General features: G+C 40.9%; 1 protein-coding gene across 3 annotated transcripts; it reads right to left on the bottom strand.

The window, feature by feature from the left end:
* Positions 1-1,258: 1,258 nt before the first annotated feature.
* On the bottom strand, positions 1,259-22,480 carry GDE1 (glycerophosphodiester phosphodiesterase 1). Of its 3 annotated transcripts, none has more exons than XM_032327578.1 (6): positions 22,040-22,479; positions 12,478-12,653; positions 9,953-10,058; positions 6,825-6,917; positions 4,285-4,496; positions 1,259-2,746 (listed from the first exon to the last, which is right to left on the bottom strand). In XM_032327578.1, the coding sequence occupies exons 1-6, from the start codon at positions 22,298-22,300 to the stop codon at positions 2,599-2,601; spliced, it is 996 nt and encodes a 331-aa protein (XP_032183469.1). In that variant the 5' UTR covers positions 22,301-22,479; the 3' UTR covers positions 1,259-2,598. The 3 variants fall into 3 exon arrangements, with proteins under 3 accessions (XP_032183469.1, XP_032183471.1, XP_032183470.1); XM_032327580.1 differs by having other exon boundaries at positions 2,599-2,746; positions 12,478-12,649; positions 22,040-22,149; XM_032327579.1 differs by lacking the exon at positions 6,825-6,917 and having other exon boundaries at positions 2,599-2,746; positions 22,040-22,480.
* Positions 22,481-23,480: the final 1,000 nt, after the last annotated feature.

Raw genomic sequence — 23,480 nt, 5'->3', positions numbered from 1 at the left:
CTCTGTGCTCAGCAGAGAGAAGGCTGGAGATTCTCTCTCCCTCTGTGCAATGCTCCCCTCCCCCACACTCTCTCTCAAATAAGTCTTTTTAAAAAACAGAGTGGGATTGTGATGGTAGTAACCTCACAGTGTTGTTGCAAACACGTGGAAAGCATTTGAGTGTCTAGTATGTCAGGGAGTCCATAAATGTTAATAACATTTTACATGCCTTTTACATGCACTTTGTTATTTAATCAGCCTCCCCTAGGGCAGTACCAATACTGCCCCTATTTTGGGTGCCTGGGTGGCTCAATTTAAGCATCTGCCTTTGGCTCAGGTCACAATCCCAGATTCCTGGATGGAGCCCCGAGTCAGCAGGGAGTCTGCTTTTCCCTCTGCCCCTCCCCTCACTTGTGCTGTCTCTCAAAAATAAAGAAAACTCTTTAAAAAAAAAAATACTGCCCCTATTTTACAGATCAAATAAGGAACTTGTCCAAGCAATTAAATTGCTGACCATAAAATCGGATTTAGTTTTCCCTGATCTCAAATCCCATTTTTAATCCCTATATTAATCCTTCCAAGTGCCTAATAGTAGTACTAACACCTTCTTTCTTCACCCAAATTCTCCATTCTTCAAGGACCCAACATCTTAGCACTGGAACTCAGTCCTTCACTGGGTCTGGGTCAAGGGCAAAATGGATTTGGGACAAAGGTCAAGTAACAGAACTCCTGGCTCTCAGGAGGTCTTTCCACAACAGAAGGGGTGTTAACTCTATACTGCCCCAGAAAGAATCCCTTGTCTGCTGTGCAGTGCACTTGCCAACGTGGGGTTCAGTCTTCAGAAGCGTTTGGTCTTTGGGCTCCCCTCCTCTTGCTGTTCTAGTCGTGGTGTGGTATGGAAGTACGCACAGCTTAGGTATTTGTTCTGTTGATTGAATAAATCTTTGTCCTGTTGTTAATTTTCAGATTCAAGAAAACTTCTTTGTAAATGTTGATGGCAAATGTCCCAAGCCCCATCCATCATGCCCTTGCCAATGCCAACTGTAGCGAAACTCAACCTGCATGTCTGCCGTCAAGCCATGTGGACTGGTGGTCCGGTGGCTTCGAGTGGGAGGCTGGTGACCCACTGGGGCTTAGGAGGGAAGTCATGCCCAAGTTGAGGGCCTGTGGGCCAGGGTGTAGATGTGGCCGAAAGGTGGGAGCAGGGTCAGCTACAGGAGACAGATGGCTTCGCAACTTTCTGAAGACTCAAATTCCATTTTCTTTCTTTCTTTCTTTCTTTTTTTTAAGAGAGAGAATGCATGTGCGAGCAGTTGGGGCAGAGGGCGAGAATCTTAAGCAGGCTACGGAGCCTGATGTGGGTCTCCATCTCCCCACCCTGAGATTATAACCTGGGCTGAAATTAAGTCAGATGCTTAATCAACTGAGCCACCCAGATGCGCCAACTCTGTTTCATTTTAGATATTGCTACTTCAGTTCACAGTAAGACCCCTGGAAGCTTATGTGGAAAAGAGCACAGAGCTTGGAATTAAGGGCTCTACATTATAAAGGCAGACAGGGCAAATGGCTAAGAGCAAGGGCCCTGAGGTTAGATTGGCTTGGATTTGAATCTCCTTTGGACCAAGGACTCTGAGACCTTGGGTAAGTGACTTTAAGTTTTCAATGCCTTGGTTTCCTCATTCATAAAAAGGGAATAATACCTCTGTATGGTTTTCTGGGATTTGGGATGATGCATGTTAAAACACTGAAGTTCCTGGCAAACAGCAGATTTCAGTTTTATGAGGTCAGGCTGTGCTGTGTCACCAGGTGTGTCATTTCTGAAGACCTTTTCCTTCCACAGGTTTTGGTTTTCTTATTTGTAAAAGGAGGATAAGCCTAGGTGTTTCTGGATGTTCCTTAGAGTTCCACCGTCATCTGCCCTGGAGTTGCCCCAACGAGCAAAACCCTGCCCCCTAGTGGTTTGTAGTTACTTCAGGATACCATAAATAATCCCTTGCACTGGTATCAAGACTTAGCTACCATTTCCTTTGGCTCACAGGGGGCTGTTGCCACTGGTCCCTGGATTGCAGGGAGCAGCCTCCCTAAATTCCTTATGTCTCAGGACATGATGCTTGGTACACAGTTTTCCCTTAGTGCTCCTTTTAATGATTTTATTAGTATGGTCACAAGTTTGATGTCTATAGTACATTGATAATGTAGCTGAATACAAATATTTTAAATAAGTAAATTACATAAGTGTGTCAAGTTTTAAAATGTCAACTTTGTGTGATCATGCATTTCCCATGCATTTGCATCTGCACCCCCAAATTGCACAACTCAATCTGTGCTTATCCTCTCTGGGTCTCGGTGTATGCCTCAGCAAGGCTGGGGCAGGAGCTGTTGTGCCTTTTTGCAGACCCAGATATTCAAGAGCAATAGTGTTGAAGTCAGGCATTCCATGGAGCAAGGAAAGCAAAACCAGGTTTTGCTCTGGTTCAGGTAAAAATGCAAATACCAACTATTGCTTGTGTGAACCACCTGATCCCCTAGGGCTGGGGCTAGCACAAAGGGTATTTTGATATCCCTGCATGAGGCCAGCAGGCAGTTTCTGTCCCCACGTTTCCTCCCTAGGGGAAAATTCTAGAACTGAGATGCACAGTCTTCCAACATGCTGTCAGTGATATAGCTGGAACCAAGATGGGATTCGTAGTAACTTTTTTCATCAAAGGTATTAACAGTCCAAGCAACAACCTGAATGCCTTTGGCTGACCACTTCTTTAAGTAGTCCCTGGAGAAAGAGGAAAAACCCATCCTGTTAGAATAAGGACCAGCTGTTCCAGAAATCTATAATGGTCACTAAGTATGGTATTCACTGAGTACTAATAATGCCCTCAAAGAGCCTCTTAACTGGGCCTCTGTGTGCAATCAGAGGGAGTGTTCCAAAACCCAGCACCAGAACCTCCTCCACACTGTTCCAATTTACAACACTTCAGTGACTTGCTAAAGACGCCCTCCACCACAGACACACAGACACAGTTTTATTAGAGGCCACACCTGGCCTCATCTGACACTGTACTTCCCCTTTCCTTTCTCTGTGACAGACCATGGATTTTCTTTCAATTCCTTGAAAGAACTAGGTTCCTTCCTGCCTTAACACTTTTTTTTAAAAAAGATTTTATTTATTGGGGCGTCTGGGTGGCTCAGTGGGTTAAAGCCTCTGCCTTCGGATCAGGTCATGATCCCGGGGTCCTCGGATGGAGTCCTGCATCGGGCTCTCTGCTCAGCGGGAAGCCTGCTTCCCTTCCTCTCTCTACCTGCCTCTCTGCCTACTTGTGATCTCTGTCTGTCCAATAAATAAACAAAATCTTAAAGATTTTGTTGAAAGACGAGACGCCCCCCTGCCTTAACACTTCTGTATGTGTTTCGCCTCTGACTTGGCTCTCCACCCTCCCACCCTATTCCTACTCACACTTCTGATCTTAGCTTAGTTGTCACCTCCTTAGGGATGTTCTCCCTAACTCCCCCGATTAGGTGAAATTACACAGTATATGTACACTTTTCTCTCTACACAGCATTTACCTTAGTTGTAATTTTATATTTATTGGATTTTTGATCAGCAACTGTCCCTTCTACTTGACTATAAATTTCATGAGGGCAGACCATGGTTTTCCTTACCATAGCATCTTCAGCTTCTTAATACAATGCTTTGCAATATTGTGGGCATATACCAAATACTGACTGACTTGAATGCACGCATGCCTGAAATAATAGGAAACTAGCAACTCTAATCAGCTAAAATACATGGCCATAAAACTGCCACGATAAAGGTCAGAGTTGGCTAGCAGGTGAGGAATAGAGCTTTCTTGGAAGCAATGGAGCCAAGTCTATAGTGCACAGCAGAGCAGGAAGAAGGGTGGGAGGGATCAGGCAGGCACTCACAGGCTGTCTTCACCGTGGCTCTGCCCGGGATTCTATGTTGGTTTTCAAAAGGGAGCCAATCACAAGGATATGTAATCTCTCTTCTCTCACAGTTTAGCAGGTTTCTTTTTTCTTTCCTTTTTTAGGTTTATTTTTTCTTTAAAGTGCGCTAAGAATGTTAGGTCAACTTATTTTGGAAATAGGGACATATGCCTGAACTCTTCCCACCTAAGAAGCTAAGGGCATTCCACCTTAATAAAGGCCTGGTGGGCTTTGTGGGTGAAATCCAGTCTGTCCACTGTTAATCCTTCCTTTCCAAGAAGAGCATTTCAGGAAATGTATCAGGAGAAGACTAAAAAAAAAAAAAAAAAAAAAAAAAAAAAAAACCAAAAAACGCTTCCAACTTACGGGGATACAAAATCCTTTTGTATGAGGAAAGCTGAAATTCCACACAGGTACCACAGGATATTGTGCATGCTCCAGTCGAGCAAAATGTCCATTACCGTAAACATGGACTGTTTCCAGAGAGCATCATAGCGTGGTTTCCCATCTCCTGTATGGCTAAGGCTCCAAGGTCTATGAGTTAAAGCCGTTACTACATTCTGATCTGTTTGTCTCATCTGAAAAGGAATTTTGGAAATTAAATACATATCGTATCTTAAGTCTAATACCTCTCATTTTTCTTTAGATTTAGCCAATGTTACTCATCCTGCTGAAGTTGGCCATAATGACACCCTGGCCCCCATGTCTACTAAATAGACCTAAATCCTTTGAGTAAATAATGTAATGGATGTAAAACATTTAACATACAATATAAATAAGAACATTTCCTTCATGAAATCCTTACCTTTAAAATGAGTAAACTATAATCTCACAGTGAAATCTTCATGTCACAGGAACAAACTCTCAACTGGTTATCAATTTAAACTTTGGCTAGAGATAAGTAATTAGAACTCAGTGAGGGTGGAACCATGATCATTTCCAGATGGGCTGGTTAGCTTTTGATCCTTTCCAGAGAAAAATGGCTGAGAAAGGCTTGGGCGGGGCCTGGGGGTAAGGGAGTGGGGTAAGAAGTAAGTGAGGACAGCAGAGATAGAGAGAAGTAGGGGTAGGGGTTGTGGAAGGTCAGCGAGAAATAGGAAGATGTGGATGTTTCACTTTGTGCTCCTCTGGACAATGTAGCAAACGTTTTGAAGGCCTTTGTGGTCAAGTAAGATTGGGAAACACGGATCCAAATGTCTGAAAGCCCCATGACCCTGTTCATCTCAATGACCGTTTATATGTGGACAGGTTCCACCCTTACTGTAAAATTTTCAACGCATATTCTGTTGGTCACTGTTGAAAAATGCTACAGAACCAACAGATTATCTCGGAAACTGGTAAGTAAAGGACACGATTAGCCTTTATTTCCAAATGCATAACTAAAATGAATGACGGTTTCTTTCTTCATTTTTAAGTAGGCTCCACACCCAGTGTGGGGCTTGAACTCACAACCAGCCAGGCACCCCTGAATGAGTTTCTTTTTACAGAAGTATTCTAATACATGAAGAAATGATAGCATTAAAATATTAAGATTTTGCAACCCCTAGTAAATTGAGAGCTGGCCACTGACATCAATAGTAGCCTACAAACAACACAACAGAAGAGTTAATCAGATGTTACCTGCCTCCTGATGAAAAAATACCCTCACCTATGAGATTATCTTGCCAAGAATAACTGAACCTCCACTAATCAAGTCTTTTGCTCTCACTACCAATTTATAGGAAATATATACAGGAGAAGAATGTGTTCAACTGTATCATGATAGAGGAAGCAAAATTTGGACTTGGGTCAACTCTACAAAACAACCTGGTTTCTTCAATAAATACATCACAAGGTGAGGAAAAAGAACTTAGAAACTTACAGGTTCTAAGATTTTAAATTGTAGTATGTAGTCTTTATCTGGGTCCTGATTCAAACTGACATTATAAAAAAAACCCACTTACATTTCTGAGACAAATAAAAATTTATACGCGGACTAGATAAATTTCAAAATCTTAAGGAGTCAGTAATGGTTTTAGATGGGATAATGACTGTGTTGTGGCTGTAGTTAAAAAAAAAAAAAGGGAATCACTTTTCAAAGATACTTAATGCAATTTTTATGGATGAAATGATGTCTGGAATTTACTTCCAAAGAACACTGGGGAAGATGAATGGGGTATGGATGAAACAAGCTAGATCAGTTAAACGGGGGCTCATTTTACTACCGTCAACTTTTGTGCATATTTTAAATTCTCCATCAGCAAGAGTTATTTTTTTAAAAGGTTACTTATGTTACGTAGTGAGATGAAGAGCTACATAATTCTTTGTTCTGAGAATGTTTACTAAAGTAATCTGAATGAGCCTGTAAACAATATAAAAGGAGCTTAAAGAGGAATCATGGTATTTTAAAATGGGGTAGGAGTTCATTCTCCTTTCTGAATTTCTCTTGCTAAAAGAGGAATTTCTCTTTCTATTATTATTATGTTCAATTAGCCACTGTATAGTACATCATTAGTTTCTGATGTAGTGTTCAACAACTCATTAGTTCTGTATAACACCCAGTGCTCATCACAACACCTGCCCTCCTTAGTACCCATCACCCTGTTACCCCTCCCCCCGGGCCCTCCCCTCTGAAACCCTGTTTATTTTCCAGGGTCCACGGTCTCTTTTGGATGGTCTCCCTCTCTGATTTCTCCCCCTTCAGATTTCCCTCCCTTCCCCTATGGTCCTCCGTGCTACTGCTTATGTTCCACATATGAGTGAAACCATATGATAATTGTCTTTCTCTGCTTGACTTACTTCAAAAGAGGAATTTCTTAACTGAAATTCAGTTCCATTTAACAGTCTATCTTATGGTTACTTGGCCCATTTCTGTTATCACCATCAACTAACCCAGTATTATGTACAACACAAATCCTGAATTTTACCTTATAGATAACTTCTGGCAAGAAAGAGCAGACGATACTATTATTGTATAGTTGAGGAAACTCCTTATAAATTTTCTTTAGAGCATCAGTAGCCTGTAAAGCATAGAGATTCATGTATTTAAATGTAATAGTCCCAGCCAGTAACTATTACATACTAAGTACAACCCTACTGAATAAATCAGAAGTTTACTAATATATGTGGACACGGACAGGAGTGCTGGTAGATTCCATTATCCATTGGGATCCTTCTTAAATTCACATCTACAGTAGACGGGGGCTAAGGAGGAGGAGTCCTGTTGCTTTACTGTTTTGTAACCTTTATCCTTTTGTCAGACTTTTTTGGAAAGTATGGCAGGCAGCAGGCCAGTGGAGGCTGGAAGCAAAATTTTAAACCTTTTTCTTATAACCCAGTTTAGCCACTAGGAAAAGTCCTTTTATACTCAAAACCCTATCACCCTCTGCCTTTCCTGGCAGAAGCATGAGCCAACCAGCCTGGGAACTACTAAGCGCAGATGTTCTTGGTCCAAAGGACTAAGAGGAAATGGCATTCATCACCAACACAGAGGAAGAAACAATGGGATAAGGGAGGAACTGGGAAGAGCTTCAAGGTGAACAGAAGTTTCTTTTTGTAGTAGTCCAGTTAAATGAATGAAGAAGAAATTACTGAGCTAGATACTGACATTCTGTAACCTCTAGTGAATTAACAGATTTGGCCGTTAAAAATCAATAGCAGTTGGGGCACCTAGGTGGCTCAGTGGCCACCTGAGTGGCAGTGGGTTAAGCCTCTGCCTTCGGCTCAGGTTATGATCTTAGGGTCCTGGGATCAAGACCTGCATCTGGCTCCAGCAGGGAGCCTGCTTCCCCCCACCCCTGCCTGCTGCTCTGCCTATTGTGATCTCTCTCTCTCTCTCTCTCTGTCAAATAAATAAATAAGATCTTTATTTAAAAAAAAAAAAAGAAAATCAATAGCAGCTAACAACAGAGGTAGGTGAGTAGGCATTAGGTGGGATGTTATGTCACTATATCACAATTCTTGAAATATCACTAAATTTTGGAAAAGTCACACATACTTAAAATCAAATGTAAGCAAAATGCATTCCAAAAAAGAAAAAATACAGAAATTACTCATGTCCTATTCCCCCTTCACTAATGTGAGAGTATGTACAGAGCCAAAGTTGCATCCTTGCTGTCTGAAATAACATATGCCTTGTACCTGACTCCTCACCCACGTAATTTATTTAAATCTTATAACAACGCCTGTGGTCATTTTTAAAATTACTCCCATCCCCACCACCCGCAACGGCTGCCCCGTGAGGAAATGGAAGCATATCAAGGTTAAGGTTACACTGTAGCAAGTGACAGCATTTAATCACAATCTGTTGGGACTCCAAAGCCCATGACCTTGGCTCCTGTGCTCTACTAACTCCAATTTGCATCACTTTGTCCTTTACACTAACCATTGTGGTGAATCAGATCACTATGTTCTAATGTGGCCCACACCACCTGTGAGCACCCAACCAGAAAGCTCAAATAGTCTTTCTTCTTTTTCCCCCTTTATTCTAAGACAATAAGCATGAAGTACACTGTGGGTGAAATGTAGGACCTTTAACCAACAACCCTAGATATTTTTAGAATTTCTTCTCTACATGATATGGTCCAGGGATTCATATTTTTAATAGGTATTCATGGTGATTCTGGTGCAAACTAACTGGAAAACCTAAATGTATAGAACTGTATATCAGAATACTACAGTGAGGGTGCCTGGGTGGCTCAGTTGTTAAGCTTCTGCCTTGGCTCAGGTCATGATCTTAGGGTTCTGGGATCAAGTCCTACATTGGGCTACCTGCTCGGCAGGAAGCCTGCATCTCCCTCTCTTGCTCCTCCTGGTTGTGTTCCCTCTCTCTTAAATAAATAAATAAAATCTTAAAAAAAAAAAAAAAACACAATGTACCAGAATAATTAATGAGCCAGAGCACCATTCTCCTTTCTTCAAAAATGAGAGTTTCCTGTGCTAAAGCTAGAATATATACTTAGGCTTTTATTTCAGGTTTTAACAACTAGTTTCAACTGTATCCTGGGATGAATAAAAAAAAAAAATTGAGATCAGAATTCCCCACCAGTAGATGGCCACTACTGATTGATTATACCTTGCAAGGGGGAAAATATAAGTTGTCCAAATGAAGATAAAAAGTATTTGTACTTGAAAAGCTGGTTATAAGTGAACAAATGTAATCTAAACCATATTTGCCCATTGATTTCCACTGCAGTGATATGTTTTTATGAATAAAAGTGTATGTTCTAAAATTTAAGCAAAATTTTCTTTAGGAATGTCTTATGTATTTGAAAAAATTATAGTGATTTTACCATAAAAGTTTAACTACTCAAATCATAGAATAACAAAATTATACACAAGGGATAGAAATCATATAGGAAGGATAACTGTACATAAAAGATAAATGTCCTATTAGCTATGAAACTTTATGTATGGGAGTTCTCTTTAAATTCAGTCCACAGTTGTCCATCTAAAACCATTAACTTATCAGCCAGATGCAACTGGTCGTACGTCTAACTCCTGAATTCTTCCCGAGGTTAGTCAAAGTACCTCTTTATGGTTTATTTACTGTCTTTTGTAAATGCTATTTATGCAAGTAAGAAAAACCCAACTCAATTTTGTATTAGTTGTAGAATATCAAGAGTTGTTCAAAGGTTCCATCAAAGGTTAAGAGTTCCATAATTTGCTATTTGCTTAAAGATACGGATTTTTGCATGGTAAACTTCTAATAAGCAATAAAAATAATTTAAGAAGGATAAGTAGCAAAATCTATGGTTGATTTTCGAAATGACTCTCAATTAAATAAGATGTCTTTTCAAGAAAGTGAAGTCTGGGGGCGCCTGCGTGGCTCAGCAGGTTAAAGCCTCTGCCTTTGGCTCAGGTCGTGATCCCAGGGTCCTGGGATCGAGCTCCACATCGGGCTCTCTGCTCCACAGGGAGCCTGCTTCCTCCTCTCTCTCTCTCTCTTCCGGCCTCTCTGCCTACTTACGATCTCTGAATGTCAAATAAATAAATAAAATCTTAAAAAAAAAAAAAAAAAAGAAAAAGAAAGTGAAGTCTGTGGTATAAACTGTACCATATTTGCATGGCCCTTGACATCAAAGAAGATTGTGAGGTTATGGTTTAGGCACTCTGCAACGGCTTCTCTCAGGGTAGGGATCTTTTCATCAGGGAAATCATTCCTATAAGAGAGGGGAAAGGAATAGTATATTGCAGGAAAAAGAAAAAGATAAAAGTTTAGTGAAACAGATGTTTGACAAATGTCTTCCAACCAACAGGAAAAAGTGTTTTCCCTAACTTCCTTTCTTTAACCATACTGGAGTCTAGGGATAATTTACTTTATGTCCTCGAAACAGACGACAGATATCCTTGACCAAAGAACAGCAACAACAACAAAACTTACTTAAGTTTTAGGAAATCAGTAGATTTAGAATATAATAGGACCTCTACTCACTAAAGGCCAGAGTATAATTCCTCTTCTGGAGTACTTGAGACTGAAATTTAAGACCGTAACTGCCCTAACAGAACCTGATGCAGGAGAAATTCCTAGAAATACATAAATTTGTTCACTGTATTTTTGTGCATTTAAGTGCGACTGTTTGAAATAAATGTCTACACATAATTTTCTGATAAAGAAAAGGAAAAAGTCATGTGCCTTAGATATATAAGAAATCAGATTTTCTCACATAATGAAATTTTATTCTATATGATTTAACTTATGCTTATTCAACAATATAATTTCAAGTGTAGTATCTTGGTTTAAAAAAAAAAAGATAATTTAAATAGTACAGGCAATTCGCCAGCCATTCTATTCAAAACCTACTCCTTGGGAGTGAGAGATGAGACATGACTTTGCTATTCCCTTGGCCAGTCTTAGTTTCCACGCCACCCCCTCCCCCCAACGCAGGATGAGCATCTTACCACGTTGAGGATAATTCTAGAGAAAATACCTATTTTTCCTAAAACATGGTCCATAAACACAAGCCAATGACTTCACCTGATATTCAAACAGAGAAAATGCAATGAGTTCCAACTGGAGGACAAAGACTGGCTATGCTAAAGACTTAAGATGGTATACTGACACCAATATTGCATTTTTTCTTTTTTGACGTGAGAGAGGTGTTTAATTAGTTCTTCATATCTATTTTTCAATACAGATTAGAAGTAGCAAAAAACAAATGAAAAACCTATGTAGACTGATGTAGTATAACATAGTAATGGGTAACAATTACCCAAAGGAGATTTCTCATTTGATTTCCTTCTCTGTCTAGAGTTTTATGGGTTTAAAATTTTTTATATACTCCTTTCTTTAAAACACTGGAGTGTAAGATTCATCTGATCTAATGTGTTGTTCAAAGATAATTTCGTTATTGATTTTCTGCCTGCATGATCTAGTCATAATATAATGCCTTTTTGAGGTACCTGGGTGGCTCGGTCATTAAGCATCTGCCTTTGGTCCAGGATCCTGGGATCAAGCCCTGCACTGGGCTCCCTGCCCAGCAGGAAGACTGCCTTTCCCACTTTTCCTGCTTGAGTTCCCTCTCTCACTCTGTCTTTCTCTATCAAATAAATAAAATCTTTAAAAACTAAAACAAAGCAATACCATGCCCTCTTAAAGTATTTTATGGGTGATGATGACCCTGAGTATTTTTTGCTTTAATTTTTGACTTTGAAGCTGACCTCTTAGCCTCATTATCACTGTAATATTAAAACCAGCCTTGCTCTTGCAGATGGCAGAACAATGAAATATCTGATGACTGCAAAGAGCAATTCCAGAAGCCTGCACTCTGAACTTTCAAGTGTTACCATTACTCTTTCTAGATTATAACTTCCTTCAGTGGCTTTTCAGATCCTAGGAAAATACAGTCTGAATATCTTTCAGGGAAGACTATAACATAATCACTAGGTCGAATACTTAATATTCAAAGAATATTGATCATTGTCCAGAGAACTGATACAACATGGGTAACAGTGAGTATACATTTTCAGTATTACAAAGAAGAGAGGGATTTACATAACCACATTCCAAAGTATATTACCCAGTATACTCATTCCAATGTGTTTATAGCCGTTTATGGTGGGAATGGTGTCGTCATACGTGGTCTGTAGTCATACATGTTTGAGAAACATTAAATTAAAGGTAATAATTGAATGATGTGGACTATTTATCCCTAAAGGGAACATCTACCGTATAGTGCTTGATCTTAGTTGATCTCAGAACCCTTTTCTTGTGGGATAGCTTATAGGACTAATTCTGAGATATACATATATCCGTAAATCTCATATATAAAATTTCTATGATAGTACAAAGTAATTGTCTAATGTTACTAATGTTAGTGACTAGACAGTGTATTGTCTTGAGAATAATTCCCAGGCCAAATCTGGCCACAGTGGGAAAAGATGAAAACTATCCATGTCATATTTCTGTTGTTCCTGGCACCCTGCTCATTACTTGGGAAACCTGTATATAGTTCAAAACAAAACACAGCAAAACAATTCTTCTGGAGCAGAAGATGTCAGTGTCTTTAGAAGGTGCCAGAGTCTTTCTGTGATCCCCAACAGAAGCTGAAAGGTATGTTTAAGTGACAATGAACCACTTACCTTAACCTGTGATTTGCTGCGGGATTAAGCTTCCTAATTTGTTCAAATGTCAAATCACACAGTCGACCAGTGCCATCAGTTGTCCTGTCGACTGTGTTATCGTGCATTAAGACAGGAATCCCGTCAGAAGTAAACTCAATGTCCAATTCCACACCTGTTGCTCCATTCTTAGCTGCCTTAACAAAAACATCAACAATATTAATGGCAAATGGCCAAAGATACCATTTTACAATCTACATGTTCAAGATGACCAACAGTGCTAGCTAGGTAGACAGCATCTCTTACCGATTTCTTCTCCTTCTAGTACCAAATAGCTATCCACCTGGTTTCTTCTTTTCCCTGATAACCCTACTTCAATGTGCACACTTAGGGATTCCTCACACACTTTAAATTCCCCACTCCTGGGTGCCTGGGTGACTTAATCGTTTAAGCATCTGCCTTCAGCTCAGGTCATGACTCCAGAGTCCTGGGATCCTGTCTGCACTGGGCTCTCTGCTCAGTGGGTAGTCTGCTTCTCCCTCTACTCTTCCCCCCTGCTCAGGATCTCTCTCTCACTCTCTAATAAATAAAATATTAAAAAAAAAAAGTTACCTACTCTTCCCATTCTCACAGTAGTAAATGGGGAGATTTCTGGAACTCAAGTTTTCTCTGGTTGCTTTAACTCTATGGGCCATTAATGGCTTACAGTGACAAATATTTAGATAAATTCCACTGCTTCCCTATACTCTATTTGGTACAGCACCTCTGATGACGCCCCTGTGTTTGCTGATCAGCTGTGTGTCCTGCACTACTTTGGCATAAACAAGAGGGGGTCAGGTTCTTGGTTTAACTCCACCCTCTGTAACAGGAACACCAAGCCTGCTTCTAGGGGGAACTACATTTTGTTTATGTAAGCAGCCCTGGCTGTTGGCCAACAAGCTGGTAAACACGATAAGGTATACTGGAATTTATCTAAAAAGAGAACTTGAGCATGTTCCTCTGAGATATACTACCCAACATTTGCTTTCTTGGCTTCTTTGTCACAATGAAGACATGAAATGCTCATTAGGATTAGGATTTTAAATTACAAAAATTTTTAATTATGCAAACACACAAAGCAGTATATAGTAAGAAAGACTTAACAGATGTTAACTTTTGCCACAGTTGCTTCAATCTCTTGCTGTCCTAAAATGTAATAGTAGTTAGTATTTATTGAGCCTTTTCTGTATAGTCAGGCACTATTCTAAATGCTTTAACTATATTAACTCATTTGATTCTCACCACCCCTGGGTAATATTAAGATTCTCATTTTCAGATGAGGAAACAGAAAATAAGAAATTTGCTTTTAGTTATACAAACTATGACGTGGTTGAGGCTGCACTTTTTTTTTTCTTTTAGATTTTATTTATTTATTTGACAGAGATCACAAGGAGGCAGAGACGCAGGTGGGGGTAGGTGGGGGGGTGGGAAGCAGGCTCCCTGCCAAGCAGAGAGCCTGATGCCGGGCTCCATTTTAGGACCCTGGGATCATGACCTGAGCTGAAGTCAGAGGGTTTAAACCTCTGAGCCACCCAGGAGCCCCTAGAGGCTGCACTCTTAAGCACTATATGTTTACTATTGACACTACAGATAAAGGGAAATTTCTCCCCATTCCTCTCCATCTTAAAGTTGGTGTGCATGATTCCTGTGTCATTCTCTTGAAAGTCTTTATATATTTGGTACAAACTTAAGTACTCAAGTACTGAGAAACAACATACAGTTCTGTACTAGTGCACAGCAGCGATTCAATAATCGCTAGCCATTGTTATTTACTGCGTTCTTTAAAACGCATTTTCAATTTTAATACAGTCGAATTTATCAATCATGTCCTTTATGGGCATAGATTATTCCTTCTTTTTAAAGGTACAATATAGATACAATACAGATACAATACAATACAACTCCATTTTCTTCTAAGCTTCAAAGTTTGATTTTCATAGTATGACCAATATTTCCTCTAAAACTCTAGGCTCAGTTTCATCATTTTTAAGATGATACTTCTTGCGGCGTCTAGGTGGCTCAGCTGGTTAAGGGACCAACTCTCACCGACTCCTGATTCCAGCTCAGGTCATGACCATGGGACCAAGCTCTGTGTCAGGCTCTGCCCTCAGAGTGGGGTCTGCTTGAGATTCTCTCTCTCCCTCTCCCTCTGCCCTTCCCCCTTATTTGTGCGTGCACACACATGCTCCTTCTAAATAAAATACACATTTAAAAAAAGATTTTATTTATTTATTTGACAAAGAGACATCAAGAGAGGGAATATAAGCAGGAGGAGTGGGAGAGCTGAGCAGGGAGCCTGATGTGGGGTTTGATCCCAGGACCCTGTGATCATGACTTGAGCCAAAGGCAGATGCTCAAAGACTGAGCCACCCAGATGCCCCATTTTCTAAAGAAAATCTTAAAAAAAAAAAAAAAAAAAAAAAAAAGAGATGATAGGTCTCTAAAGATCTTAAGAGACATAGGATTTAGAAATAATGCATGTAAATTACCAAGCTTGGTGCCTAGCTCAAAGTTGGCACTCAACATAAGCTATTATGATTAAAAAAAAAAAATCCATTTCAGTGAAAAAGTCATTACAGTAGTGCTCACATCTTTACACTGGTTGGAAGGTGTATCTTTTTATAAGCTTAAAAGGTATCTTTTCTAAGTTAAAGACAGGATAACGCACTGGTAAATTAATATGCATTGTATCATTTAAGACATAAAACAAGATTACATTTTCAGTATGCACAATGCATCTGTCTCACTGTAACACAAATATTTTTCTTATTCCCTGAGGCCAGCACTATAATTAGTTCAATTATTTTTGTATTCATTAGGGCCATCTCTATTTGGTAACCATACAAAAAATAACAGTGGTAAGACACTGAATTTTAGCAAGATTATTAGAACTAGTGAGTTCATTTATTTGTCTTTTCTGAGTAGTTTATTAAGGTCCCAAGCAAAAGCTTTATAAAAGTACCACCATATTAGAGTTTCTCAGACCAGATCTTCTAATGACTGCATTCAACTGTCTTTACCAATACTTTTATTGCCTCCTTTCAGAGACAAGATCTGTTTTAAATTCACATATTAGTATACAGTTCACACTCATCTTTTCATTTAGAGAAATTCCTTATAATAGTATTTTTGTTCTAAACATACAAATTTCACGTAAACTGGTTTATAAAAATAGTGCAATTTTATTAAAATTTTATTTAAAATGAAAAAATTTATTTAAAAGCTATACTAATAGTTTAGTAATAGACTAGCACAGTGTAGTATCAATGCTTGCCTTGGGGCAGAGGTGTGATGGGGGTTAACTCCAAAGAACACAATGGAAGTTTCTGGGGTGATGGAAATGGATTAAGGTAGTGGTTACCCAGGTATATATGTTTATCAAAACTCATCAAACACTGAAAATGTCTGCTTTTTATAGATGTAAATTATACTTGGATAAAATTGATTTAAAAAGTATTTGCTTTCACAAATTCATTATATGTATATGGCTTTTTAAAAGTTTCACTGAAAAGTATCTTTTAAATATCCAACCTTATATTGTAACTTCACACAGAAAGAACTTAGTGTTTACTAACAATGAAGAAAACCATAGACTCCACTATTAGAACACAGAATGGCACAGCGTTTTTGGTAGAGATTTTTTTCAATCTGATGAAGTTCAGAATCACATCTTTCTTCTTCTTTTTAGCTTCGAGACTATTCACATGCCACGTAATTCCTGTTTAAAGTGTACAATTCAGTGGTTTTTAAAAATTAAATTCACTGAGCTGTGCAACTACCACCACAATCAATTTTAGAACATTTTCAACACCTCAAAAAGAAATCCTGTGTCCGTTAGCAGTGAGTCCCCAGTCAACTACTAATTTACTGCTATCTCTGTGGATTTGCTCATTCTGGATATTTTATTTAATAAAATTATATAATATGCAATCTTCCGTGCCAGGCTCCCCCACCCCCAGCATGCTTCTAAGGTTCATTTTTTTTTTTTTTTTTTTTAAAGATTTTATTTATTTATTTGACAGAGAGAAATCACAAGTAGATGGAGAGGCAGGCAGAGAGAGAGGGAAGCAGGCTCCCTGCTGAGCAGAGAGCCCGATGCGGGACTCGATCCCAGGACCCTGAGATCATGACCTGAGCCGAAGGCAGCGGCTTAACCCACTGAGCCACCCAGGCGCCCTCTAAGGTTCATTTTTATCGCAACATGTATCAGGACTTCTTTCCTTTTTCTTGCTGTATACTATTCCACCATATGGCTACATCAGTTGCTGGATATTTCTGTTGTTTCCATTTTTGGTTATTAATATGCTATGAACATTTCTGTATAAGTTTTTGCATGATGTATGCTTTCAATTCTTAAATATACGTATATTTATATCTAGGAGTGTTACTGCTGGATCAATGGTAACTCTTTGTTTAACCTTTTAAGGAACTGCCAGGCTGTTTTTCTCACCAGCAGTGTAGGAAAGTTCCAATTTCTCCACATCCTCATCAGTACCTGTTATTGTCCTTTTGTTTATAGCCACCCTAATGGGAATTTCATTGTGGGTTTGATTTCCATTTCCCTAATGACTGATAATGTTGAGTATCTTTTCTCGTGTGTTTACTGGCTATTAGTACTGCACAATCCTTCCTACAAATACTTACCGAGTGCCTACCGGATCAGGCACTATTCTAAGGAGTGAGGAGGGTGGTGAACAAGAAAAAAAAGGATTATGGGTCTTGTATTTCAGTAGGGAGAAACAGATCACAAACATGTTACATGTAAATTACGATAGTGATCAATGTTTTAAAAAAGAAAATAAAGGGTAATGTGAAGGTTAAAGGCAGTGGGGGTTACTAGACAAGGCAATCAAGGAAGTCCTCTCTGAGAGTATGTCATGTGAGCCGAGACCTTAATGATCAAAGGGAGCTAACCATATGAAGATCCAGCGGAATAGTTTCCCAAGCAGAAGAGCAAGTATCAAACAAAGACTACAATGTAGGACGGAGCCATGTGTCAAGAAAGTTGACTGTCTACCCAAAGCTATTCCCCTTCTTTTTCTCTGCTGGTAGAGACCTGTTCTTGCCACATTGTTCAGCTTTTTCTTGTGTTCAGAGTGACCGATTTTCAATCCCTCTGTGATGGAGACTTCTGGGAAAGGAATAAGGAAGAGGGATAGAGACTAGATGGCGATGTGTAAGAATGTGATGCCCCGGGCTGCAGTGGCCACCGGGAAACTACAATGAGGGCTAGTAAATATGATACAGGTGGCACAGCAGATAGAGCAACAGAACCTGAGTTCTCCATGATCATAAACTGAACAGCTATAAATCAAACCATCCTGGGGGCACCTGGGTGACCCAGTTGGGTTAAGTGTATGCCTTCGGCTCAGGTCATGATCCCAAGGTCCTAGGATAGAGCTCTGCATCGAGCTCCCTGCTCAGCGGAGTGTGCTTCTCCCTCCCGCTGCTGCTCCCCCTGCTTGTGCACTCTCTCTCTCTCTGTCAAATAAATAAATAAAATCTAAAAACTAACAAAACAGAACAAAAACCTAAAAAGCCACCCTGGAAGTCACCTCTCCCCTATATTCTTGCATTCTTTTTATGTCAGATATTAAGTTCCCTTACTGTTTGAGATATTTGTGTGTGTTTGTGCTTAAGATTTTATTTATTAGAGAGAGAGACACAAGCAGGAGTAGTAGCAGAGGAAGAGGGAGAAGGAAGCTCCCCACTGAGCAGGGAGCCTGCTGTGGGGCTCAATCCGAGGAGACTGGGATCATGACCTGAGCCAAAAGCAGACACTTACTGGGCGTCCCATATCATTTGAGATATTAGAAGTTTGAGTTTCTATTACATGAAGCCAAAAGCATCCTAACAAGCACCCAGGGTGGTTGGAACAGGAGCAGAGGCTTTGAGAAGGGTATAAGATAGAATGTGTTTGGATTTTATTTAATTCCAACAGAGAACCACTGGGGGGTTTTTTTTTTGGACAGACAGAGATCACAAATAGGCAGAGAGGCAGGCAGAGAGAGAGGAAGGAAGCAGGCTCCCTGCAGAGCAGAGAGCCTGATTCGGGGCTCGATTCCAGGACCCTGGGATCATGACCTGAGCTGGAGGCAGAGGCTTTAACCCAGTGAGCCACCCAGGTGCCCTAGCCATTGGAGAACTTTAAATTAAGGGCAGTATATAACCTGATTTATATACTTTTTTTTTTTTTTAAAGATTTTATTTATTTATTTGAGAGAGAGACAGTGAGAGAGAACACGAGCGAGGAGAAGGTCAGAGAGAGAAGCAGACTCCCTGTGGAGCTGGGAGCCCGATGCGGGACTCGATTCCGGGACTCCGGGATCATGACCTGAGCTGAAGGCAGTCGTCCAACCAACTGAGCCTCCCAGGCGTCCCCCGATTTATACTTTTAAAGCTGCACTCTGGCTCCTGGGTGGAGAAGGGACTGTGGGCACAATCTAATCCCTCTGTCACCGGCACAGATCTGTTCTTGGACTCCATCCATTTCACCTCTCTCATGTTTTTCCTTCTGTATCTACTTTATAATCCATCAGAAATTCTACCATTCTCAGAAAGTCCTTCCTGATTGTTTACATAGTAAAATGTTTAAGAACACGAATTATGAGCTGCAGAGACACAAAGGGAGCAAGAAGAGGACAATGAAACATACTTTGAAGGAAATAAACTACATATTCCTTTTGAAGTCAAGAGGGAGGATGCGACTTTGTCTCCTGCAGTCTGTATTCAGCAGCTAAATTCTGTTATAGCTAAAAAGTTCATCCAGAGTGACCTTATATTGGAACAAGCAGAATTATCATATTTCATTTCCTCTTAAGCCAGGAACTTGGCACAATATTTATTATTATGACATATATTAAAGACATCTACAACCTAAACATACCTGAATGGAAATTAACTTTAATTCTCTTGCACCACAACAAGTTATGAAACACTATATGTGTATGTGTATTTCACATACATACTTCCTCATTTAACATGATTCATAGTCAGTTCATCGTGTTCCTGGCCAAACCACCATATCATTTATAAATACTCCGGAATGCCGTCTGTGCTCAGTTAATACTAAGTTACACTTCAAGGCAACTTACATAAATGTAAGTTGAAATGGAAGTCAATGACAACTATATACTTTTTTCTCTATAATTATCTTTCTTTTCATAACAATTCTCCTGTATAGCTACGTTACTTCACCTATCTGAATTTAAGTTAGAATGTAAAATACATTCTCCAATATCTTTATATTTCTACTTATTTATTTACTGAGATTTTACTTTCAGATAATCTCTACACACATCGTGGGGCCTCAACGCACAACCCTGAGAAAAATAGTTCCATGTCTTCCAACTGAGCCAGCCAGGCACCCCTCCCCTTGGTTTATTGTGATGAAAGGGAAACAGGGCAGCTTTTCTAGCTTTCTACTTAAAAATAAGTATAGGGGCGCCTGCGTGGCTCAGTCGTTAAGTGTCTGCCTTCAGCTCAGGTCACCATCCCAGAGTTCTGGGATTGAGCCCCACATTGGGCTCCCTTCTCGGCAGAGGCCTGCTTCTCCCTCTCCCACTCCCCCTGCTTGTGTTCCCTCTCTCGCTGTCTCTCTGTCAAATAAATAAAATTTTAAAACAATTAAAAAAAATATAAAGATATTGGGGCACCTGGCTGGCCCAGTCAGTAGAGCACGTGACTGTTGATCTCAGGGTTGTGAGTTCAAGTCCCATGATGGGTGTAGAGATTACTAAGAAAAAAAAATAAACTTAAAGCAAAAACAAAAACACCACAAAGAAGCAAGGGGAAAGAAGCATGCAAGAGAAGTCTAATTTGGGGGTGCCTGGGTGGTTTAGTCAGTTAAGTGTCTGACTTCAGCTCAAGTCATGATCTCGGGGTACTGGGACAGAGCCCTACACTGGGCTCCCCTCTCAGCTAGGAGTCTGCTTGTTTTGCTCCCTCTCCCTCTACCCCTCTCCTGGGTTGTGTGAGCTCACTCTCTCGCTCTCAAATAAATAAATAAATAAATAATTTTTTTAAAAGAAAGAAAAGAGAGGTCTAACTTGGTTTATAAACAGTCAGCTATCCTCTACAAATTAACAGCTGCCTTCCTGACTCCTTCCCTTCTTCAGACTTAATTTTTTTTTTAACCTTTATCCTGAGATAATTTTAAAAATGAAGCCATCTTTAGATTATTGGCCTAAAGAGCTTACATTTGTAGAGGTCTTACCCTGGGTCAAGCACTTTCTGTGGACTACCTCATTGAATCACAATCTATTAGGTAGATACCAATATCATTCCAATTTTACAGATAGGAAACCTGAGGTCTGGGTGGGGCTGGAGTGAAGACAGGTGCCCTAGGGTGCCTTCCTTCCACACCCTCTCAACTCGGACTCTGACTGGGACACAGAGCTTAAGTAACTTGCTCATTATGTAATACTGTCTGTTTGTAGCTAGACAGTGAGTCCAAGTTTTTATATCCTGGAACACAGTCTAATCTCCGACAGAGAACTCTAGGGCTTGGAACTCTGTATTCTAGTTGTTGCTGTGTATTTGAGTCCGTTTTCCTACCCATTTGATGTTAAAATAATGTCTGAAAGAAATGTGAGGGTCAGATGTATTTCCACAGATGCAAAAATGTCCATACAACTGAAAATCTCTCATACTATGCAAACTATCATTATTATGAAGTCAGGAGACTGCTAGGAGTTTGGAGGGAGCAAGAGTCTTAGGACAGTCTTGTTAAAAGTAGACGCAAAAACTGATCAGGAGTCCAGCTGCCAGGGTTGTCTGGCACGAACGGTGTGTTTGGAGCAAAAGGTGATAAGGAGATGACTTGGATAATTTGGAGGACAAGCAAAGACAGCTTCTGTGAATGTGATCCGTTTACAATAAAGTCAACTACTGACGGAGACTGTACTTAAACCTGGCTGGCCACACTTCCTACCTACCTCATTCGCCAACCTTTATTCGGTTCCTTGAAGTCAGACTCCATAGTATCTATTCTGTTACCTGAACTTTCCAAGATCATTTCCACCTCCGGACTTTTGCACTTGCTGTTCTCTTTTCCTGGAACACCTTTCTCCAGATCCAAGGCTGGCTCCCCTTCCTAATTCCAGTTTCAGTTCAAGTCATGTCTTGCGAGAGGACTTCTCTGACTATCTAAAACAGCATAAGCCCTCCCATTCTTTACCCTGTTACTCTATTTCTTCATCATACTTTTTGTCTCTTCAAGTACCTCATTTATGCGTTTACTTGTTTAAGGCCGATTTCCCACATTCCAATGCATGCTCTGTGAAAGCAGGAACTCTTTCTGTCTTGTTTATTACTGTATCCTCAGTGCCTGGCATATAGCAAATATGTAGGTCTTTGCTGCGTTCTCTGAGTAAGTTGGCAGATTTCTGACTTACGAAGGATCGAGGGCCACTTGGATATATTTCTTCTGGATGAATGGGGAACTGGGAAGGCTATCATGAGAATACTGGAGAACCTTCGGAAGGTCTAGCAGAAGTCCAGCCTCCCAGGGGGTACCGAGGGGCGCGAGGCGTAGGGGACTCACCTGCCGAATGGCCGCCAGCGTGTTCTCGGGCGCGTCGTGGCTGCCGCCGCGGTGGGCAATGGCGGAAACGCGGTCCCGGGGCTTGAGCACCTGCAGGGCCCTGCGGGCGGGCACAGGCTCAAAGCTGAAGAGGCGCAGCAAGAGGTAGAGGCTGCCGGTGAAGAGGCAGGCATTGAAGGGACTACGCGTTACCAGCAGCAGCAGCAGCAGCAGGAAGGAGAACGGGCCCAGGAGGCCCCCCTGTTCCTCCCACAGCCACATGCCGGCGCCCGCACCGGCACGGACGGGAGTCCCGGACCCGCCGGGCTCCCCGGACAAGAGAGCGAGAAGCGAGGGCGAAAGCCCAAGACACTCGCCGCAGAGAGAACCCTCTTTGGGGACCAGCGCCGCACAATGGCGGCGGCAGCCGCATCCGGAGAGGGAGCCGGGCGTCCAGCCAATCAGGGCGGGGGATCTGCAGAGCTCGGGGGGCGGAGCCGCTGCCATGGCAACGGAGGAGGACTCAGGCCCTAGGCTCACGTTCCAAAATAGCTTTGGATTATTCTGGGGTCCGGACTTCAACCAAGGGTTTCAGACTCCAGAAGGAGGTGAAATACAAGAGCGGTTGCATGGTTGTATGGCTGGAAGGGATCTTAGTGACTCCTCATTTTGCCCTTGAGAAAACTGCCCAGGGAACCTTGCACAGGCAGGACGTTTAGATTGCTTTATGTATTCAATTCAAGATAGGCCAACAGCAATCCAGGCGCTCAGGTTACAGGAGTGCACAGGACCAACCGGGTCTCTGCTCTCCTGGGGTTTACATTCTCGTGGGAGGAAGTAATAATGCTTAGAGAGTACAGCTCACATCTCCGGAGTGCTTACCATGTTCTAGGATCTGTGCTAGCAAATGTTTATGCATTATCTCATTTATTCTAACAACAGTCTCAATGGGTATTATCTCAGGAGACTGAATTCAGTAGAAGAGGTACAATCAAATTTTAAAGCTGGAAGGGATTTTAATAATTCCCTCATTTTATGGATGAAGAAACTGAGGCCAGGAGCAGTGAAGTGAATTGAGCAAATAATGAGTCAAGACTGACATCAAGCCATCCCAGTTTTAAACCAGTGGCCCTTGCACTCCTCCTCCTATCCTTACTTTTCCTCCTACTAAGGACTAATAGTGAGACTTTTGTACTAGGCACTGTTCAAGAAACTTATCTCAACTGTTCTTCATAACTACCCTTGTGATAGGCACTTTTTTTTGTGATAAGCACTTTTATTTATTTTTTAAAAGATTTTATCAATTTGACAGGCAAAGATTACAAACAGGCAGAGAGGCAGCCCGGGGTGGGGGTGGGGGGGCGGGGAAGTAGGCTCCTTTCTGAGCAGAGAGCCCGAAGGGGGAAACGATCCAATGACTTGGGATCATGACCTGAACCGAGGGCAGAGGCTTTTTTTTTTT

The sequence above is a fragment of the Mustela erminea genome, chromosome 20 (genome assembly GCF_009829155.1).
Source record: "Mustela erminea isolate mMusErm1 chromosome 20, mMusErm1.Pri, whole genome shotgun sequence".
NCBI lineage: Eukaryota > Metazoa > Chordata > Mammalia > Carnivora > Mustelidae > Mustela > Mustela erminea.
This window is presented reverse-complemented; position numbering and strand designations above follow the sequence as displayed.